This window comes from Chlorocebus sabaeus, chromosome 20 (genome assembly GCF_047675955.1).
Source record: "Chlorocebus sabaeus isolate Y175 chromosome 20, mChlSab1.0.hap1, whole genome shotgun sequence".
NCBI lineage: Eukaryota > Metazoa > Chordata > Mammalia > Primates > Cercopithecidae > Chlorocebus > Chlorocebus sabaeus.
The window spans coordinates 116,501,704-116,507,703 of NC_132923.1; the positions used below are offsets into that span (position 1 = coordinate 116,501,704).

The window sequence follows — 6,000 nt, forward strand, 5'->3', positions numbered from 1 at the left end:
TCAAAAGGTATTTATTTTGAGAAGCAAGGTCAATAATAGATGTGAAAATGCTTTGGGGGAAAATAAGAAAGCAGGAGACAAATGTCAGCGCTTCTTGGAACTTTATTGTCCTGCTTGTTATGCTCTTGTTTTCTCTCTTAGCACTTGGCCTTGGCGCTAACCTCAAAGCAGGCACTCGGGAAAGCCCTAATGAATGAGCCAGGTGGCTTGTGGAGAGGAACAAGGTCAGTCTGGGGACCTGAGGCTTCTGTCGTAGACAAGCTGTGGGATTTGGGGTTAGCCCCTGGCCCTCTGGGCTTCCGTTTCCCCATATGGAAATGAGGGCTAGGCCCCGCTCGTCTCTAAGGATTCTCCCAGCTCCTGTGGTCCTGAAATGGCGCGAATGAAGTGCTACCGTTCTTTCTCACTCATTAAGTCATCTCTCAAAAGTCTATTGCACATCCACTCTCAGTCAGGCATCAGAGCCTGATTTTATTTTTGTTTTCATAACTGTCCTTCAGGGTACACAGGTAGTAGCTAACCATATACCCATTGGACAGCTGAGACCATGGAAGCTCAGAGAAGAGAGATGACCTGCTCAGGGTCGCACAGTCAGCAAACCACGGGGCTGGGATTCAAACCCAGACCTAAATCCAAGGGACATCTTTATTCCACCTGCCACATAGCTTCAGTCTCCGTTTTCTCTGCTCCCTTCCTCCTCCCCGCATGGGATCTGGCTTCCCGAGGCCAGCCAATCCTTTTACACAGTTTGGAGAGGGGGCTGGACTGACTCCCCCCTCCACCAGATGTTATACCAGGAAAAAACCTCCCCCTTCTGCCTCCAGCTCCCACCCGCCGGAGTTCTAGATGGGAGGGGAGAGCTCCTTTCACTGTTGATGGGACCTCTTGCAGGGCAGCAGGATGAGCCAGGTGAGACACACCTGGGCCACCTGGATGTGTTTCCCAGCCCTGCCTCCAGCAGCTGGCATGACCTTGGGGTCATTGCCCCTCCCCGTGGTCAGGCGGCTCTGCTAAGTAAAGACGGTCTCCAGCGGAGGGCAGGTGCTGCTGGCTCCGGCGAGGATAATGAGCGCTCCTCATGCACCTTGCCCCCTCGGAGTTTCCATCTGCTTGGCAGATGCGCCTCCCAGGCCTCTGGGGCTGCCCCAGTCTCCCTCCCGGCATCGAGAAGCCCGCTCCTCATCTCAGAGGCCGTAGTCTCTCCACAGGGCGCACGGCTGTTGCTGGAAGGGAGGCCCCGAGGGCAGAGGGCGGCAGGCCCGGGACGTCCCCAGCGGAGGCAGAGGACGCCGGGAGCCAGGCATCCCGGGCGAGCCCGGCGTAATGAGGCGCTCCCTTCTCCTGCGGGAGGCGGGGCTGCCCCTTCTCTCTCCCCCTCCCCCTCCTGGAGGCCCCGCGGGAGCCGGAGTCCAGCGCCGTTGGGCGGGGGCGGTGGGGAGTGAGGCCTTCCAGGTCGGACTGAGCCAGGGCGGGAGGAGAGTGTAAGGCCCCAGTGGCTGGGCCCTCGGGGTCTGAATTGGGGAGCAAGTGCGGTGGGGAGGAGGGGCTCCCTGGTTTGCAGCTGGCGGGGGAGGCTGTGTTCGTGGGTCGCCCTGGAGCCCTCCGATCTTTGCCCCGCAGCATCTGCCCCCAGGGAGGTCAGCATGCTTCCGCCCTTCCCCGCGTGTGCGTCGTCTGTCCGCTCCCCTTCCGGCTCCCGCAACCCCCACTCCCCCCGAGGTCCCCTCAGGATGCAGAGCCGGCTGCGGGGCGGGCGCGCACCAGCTCCGGGCCCCGTAAACACCCGCGAGCGGGACGGCGGGGGCTGGGGGCGGGGGCAGGAAGCTAGCGGCGGCCCGGGCCGGCCGGCGCGGCCCCGTGACGTCGCTCCGCTCGCAGGGATCTCTCCCCGAGGCCCGCGGGTCCCCTCCTCCCCGCCTCCTCCCGCCCTCCTCCCCGCGCCTCGCCTCGGCGCCGCGGCCGGCATTTCTCCTCGCAGCTCGCTGCCTCCTCTATCCCTGCCTCCCTCTCCCCCCTCTGTCTCTCTCCCTTCCTTCCCTCTCCGACCCTCTTCCTCTCCCTCCCGATCCTTTCCCTCCTCCTCTCATCTTTCCCCTGTCTCTCCGTTCTAGCTCGTCCCCCACCACCACCTTTTCTTCTTTCTCCTCCTCTCCTTCCTCTCCCCCTCTCCTCTCTCTCCTTCCACCGTTTCCCCTGCCTCCCTGTCTTTCAGTCCCTGTTTTTCTCCCCGTCTCCCTCTCGGTTTCTCTCCCCCACCCTCCCTCTGGGTTTCCTCCCCCGGTGCCCTCCCTCCTCTCTCCCTCCCCTCCCCCTCCGCCCCTCGCAGCCCCGCGGCTCGCAGCTCCCAGTCTGCCTCCCCGAACCGGCGCCGCCGCCCGCACTCGCCGCAGGACCGGCCCGCCCGGCTCCCGGGGTGCGCCCTCCTCGGTCCCGCGCCCTCCGGGCTCGCAGGGACGCCTCCTCCCTCCCGGCTCGCGGCCCCGCCCGGCCCGGCCCCCGCCCAGAGCCCCAGCGCGCCGAGGATGTGAGTCCTGCTCGCCTCTGGCGGAGCAGCAGCCACTCGCGCGCGGAGCCGGAGCGCAGCGCAGCGCAGCCGCGGGCGCTCTCCGGGCCGCTCGCGCGGGTGTCGCGCTCTTGCCCTAGCGGCGTCCCCCGGCCTCTCGCCGGCGCCACCGCCGCAGCAGCCCGCGGGCCGTCCCCGGCCGGCCGCCCCCGGCCCCAGCGCCGCTGAACCTGTCCGCCGCGGGCGGGGACGCGGGCGGAGGAGGCGCCGCGGCGGAGCCCCCGGACGCGACCATGTCGGAGGTGCTGCCCTACGGCGACGAGAAGCTGAGCCCCTACGGCGACGGCGGCGACGTGGGCCAGATCTTCTCCTGCCGCCTGCAGGACACCAACAACTTCTTCGGCGCCGGGCAGAACAAGCGGCCGCCCAAGCTGGGCCAGATCGGCCGGAGCAAGCGGGGTGAGTTCTCGGCCCCCTTCCCTGACATCCCCTTTTTCCCGCGCGGCGGCCTGAACAAGGGTTGTGGAGGTCTCCCACCCGCTGGAGCCGGTTCAGACCCGACGGAATCCCCTCCTGCAGAATTGGGGGATCCCGCACTGCGGGTCCGGCTGAAGCGGGTCCCAGGAACGCGTCCTCCTAAGCCCGATCCCCGGCTGGATCACCCCGGGGGCGTGGCGGCTTCTAGCTGCAGCTTGGGGTCCCCACCCGCGGCAAAGTTTTTTTTTTGATTTGCGCCCCCCACCCCCGCCTTTTGCGCAGTGTAGTCGCAGCTGCGCTCGCTCCACAACCCTGGGGGGAGGGGGTCCCAGGGTCCCCCAGGGGACGGCGTGGGGACCTGCGTGGGGAGGATCCCATTCCTGCAGGGAAGGCTAGGGCGTTCGAGTCTTACGGGGTTTTCATTGTTACTTGGCCTGGGTGGGGGTTTGCCAGGCCTGGGCGATCCGCGCGAGAGCTGGAAAAGCCCCAGAGAGGCGGAGAGGCAGAGAGGCTCCGAGAGGAGCTCTAGAGGCGCGGGGACAATGAGGGGGACTGACGTCTGCCAAGAGAGACTGAGACGCAGGGATGGAGGGGAGGGGGTACGCGGGAGACCGAGGGTGGCAGAAACCGAGACAAAGCTCCCGAGAGGGGAGCTGAAGCGGGAGAGACAGAGCCGAGGACGCGCGTATGGGGAGAACGCAGAAGCCGCCGAAACAATAAAGGCGACCGACGCCTTAGACAAGGGAGACCCAGAGACCTCGATCGGCGGTCGTCGCGCCGAGGGACTGATGGAGGGACTGAGAAAGACAAGGCTAGGTCGAGACGGTGAGAGAGGCGGAAGTTACCGCTAGTGTCCCTGCCGCAGCGGGGAGCGCGGGCGGCGGAGTCCGTCCGCTGGCGATTTGGAGAGGGCTCGCAGGAGGGGGCGCCCGCCCAGGCCAGGCCCTAACTCCCACCCGCTGCGCGTCGTGGGAACCGGCTTTGGCGTCCCCTCCTGGCTCTGCGCATTTCCACACCTAGCCTTGCCCAGCGACGGTCCCGAGACCCAAAGACTTTGGCTCCCTCTCCTATCACAGCTCCAGACATTTCTGTCTAAATTAGTGCACCTGGTGCCGGGAGAACTCGGCCAGTGCGCGCCCCGGCTGCAGCAAGAGCGGCTGGATTGGCGCCCTCTCTGTTTCCTTTTCTCAGAATGGAGCTGGGATGCAGGCTGGAGGATAGGGGATGTTGGGGTAGTTCAGAGGAAAGCAGGGAAGGGACCCCTGGCAGGGGCGGAGGAGGATGGAGCTGTTTCACCGCGCAGTGAGCCCTGCTCCCTCCCCCTCTCCTCTCCCGACCTCCCACTCTGGGCAAAAGGGGAAATGTCAGAGACCTCTGGCTAGGCCCAAGTGCGCTCACCTCTCTTTTCCCCCCCTTTTTTTGCAGTTGTTATTGAAGATGATAGGATTGATGACGTGCTGAAAAATATGACCGACAAGGCACCTCCTGGTGTCTAACTCCCCCAAAGACAATGAGTTAAGGGAGAGAATAAGAACGGCGATAACAGTTATTGGCAAAAAGCATGAAAACAGAAAGCACTTTGAAATGTATTACTAGCTTGCTACCCACGATGAAATCAACAACCTGTTTCTGGTATCAGGCCGGGAGACCGATGAGGTGTGAGAAGGAGGAGGAGGAGAAGGCTCTGGGCTTCTCTGCAAAAATAAAAATAAATAAATAAATAAAATTTTAAAAATAATAAAAAATCACTATATACACACATATAAAGAAATAAAAAGTCTCAGTTGCAGCTATTTGTCAAAATTAATATCCATTTCTTTTTATATACGGTGAATATTGCGCAATTATAGATCTGGATTTTGAACCACTTAATGAAGTGGCAACACCAGGTATTTTGAGGTGTTGGCATTCTTCGCTGATTTGGCTGTTCCCAATGTTTACATTATTTAATCTTGCAAAAATGGTTCTGTGCACTTGGATGTGAAATGCTGTCCAGTTTTATTTTTTTTATGTTGTTATCCTTGGATGTACAAAAAATTCAGAATATGATCTCTGTAGATATTCTGTTTTATTTTGGTCATCTTTAGAAGTTATCAGGAATGTGTTTAAAACAAGAAGAGAACTTTTCTAAGGAATGATACATAGAAAAGATCCTTGTTTTATTTTAAAATGAGTTGTAAAGCTTGTGTTTCTTTGTTGCTGCAAGCTATTTGCCCAAGTTAATGCAAATGGACACATTTTTTATGTCAGAAACACACACACACACACACATGCACACATGAAAAACAAAAAAATGCTTGAGCTTTTTCTAACCTCCCCTTGCAATCTGTTGTGTGAGCAGCCTGTTTATTTCTCTAATATTATGTCAGTTTATTCTCTTTAATGGACTGTAAAAAAATGTAATCACAAGAGTGCCAAATATCTTGAAATGCCAAAAGGCATTTTAGTTTCTTTTCTCTGTGCTCTGAGTCCACGTACAGGAATGCTTGGAGTGTCTTTTCTGTTATTTATAGGGATTCTCTTAAGGCACACCAGCTGCCTGTTTTGCATGGTATTTGCAAAAATGCCTCTTGCGTGAGGAAATCTTTTACCATTTTTTGTTTGCAACTTTGGACCTCAAGAGGTTTCCCTTCCCCTCCCCGTTCCCTCTTTTCTTAATTCAATATTCTGTATGTTGCACCTTGAACCAGCACACAGGGCTATTTCTCCAATGTACAATAAAAGAATTGTTCCTGTGTCTCACTCCTCTCTTTCCTCTGTTTTGGCTAGGGGGTGAGGTGGGGGGGGACATGACTTGCTGTTTGTGGGCTGGCTGCAGACAGGAAGGAGGGATGGTGGCTTTGGTCTGCGAGGCAAAATGGCAATGTTGGGGGCCCCTGTGGGTGGACTCAGATGAGAGGAAAGATGGGCTGGACTGGCAAGGCCATCCCCCTAAGGTGCATTTGTTCCGTTTTGGATTTGCAGTTTGAGTTCTCACTGCATCCCTGAGGTTTCTGCCATCTCTGGTGGGGGTGAGGGGA

General features: G+C 58.6%; 1 protein-coding gene across 1 annotated transcript; it reads left to right on the top strand.

The window, feature by feature from the left end:
* Positions 1-1,964: 1,964 nt before the first annotated feature.
* Positions 1,965-5,722, top strand: CAMK2N1 (calcium/calmodulin dependent protein kinase II inhibitor 1). The gene is made up of 2 exons (XM_007980213.3): positions 1,965-2,962; positions 4,406-5,722. Exons 1-2 carry the CDS (start codon positions 2,797-2,799, stop codon positions 4,474-4,476), a joined length of 237 nt encoding a protein of 78 aa, XP_007978404.1. The 5' UTR covers positions 1,965-2,796; the 3' UTR covers positions 4,477-5,722.
* Positions 5,723-6,000: the final 278 nt, after the last annotated feature.

Coding starts and splice junctions, on each gene's coding strand:
- CAMK2N1 (XM_007980213.3), top strand. CDS start 2,797: ATGTCGGAGGTGCTGCCCTACGGCGACGAGAAGCTGAGCCCCTACGGC. Junction 2,963..4,405: donor GATCGGCCGGAGCAAGCGGG/GTGAGTTCTCGG, acceptor CTTTTTTTGCAG/TTGTTATTGAAGATGATAGG.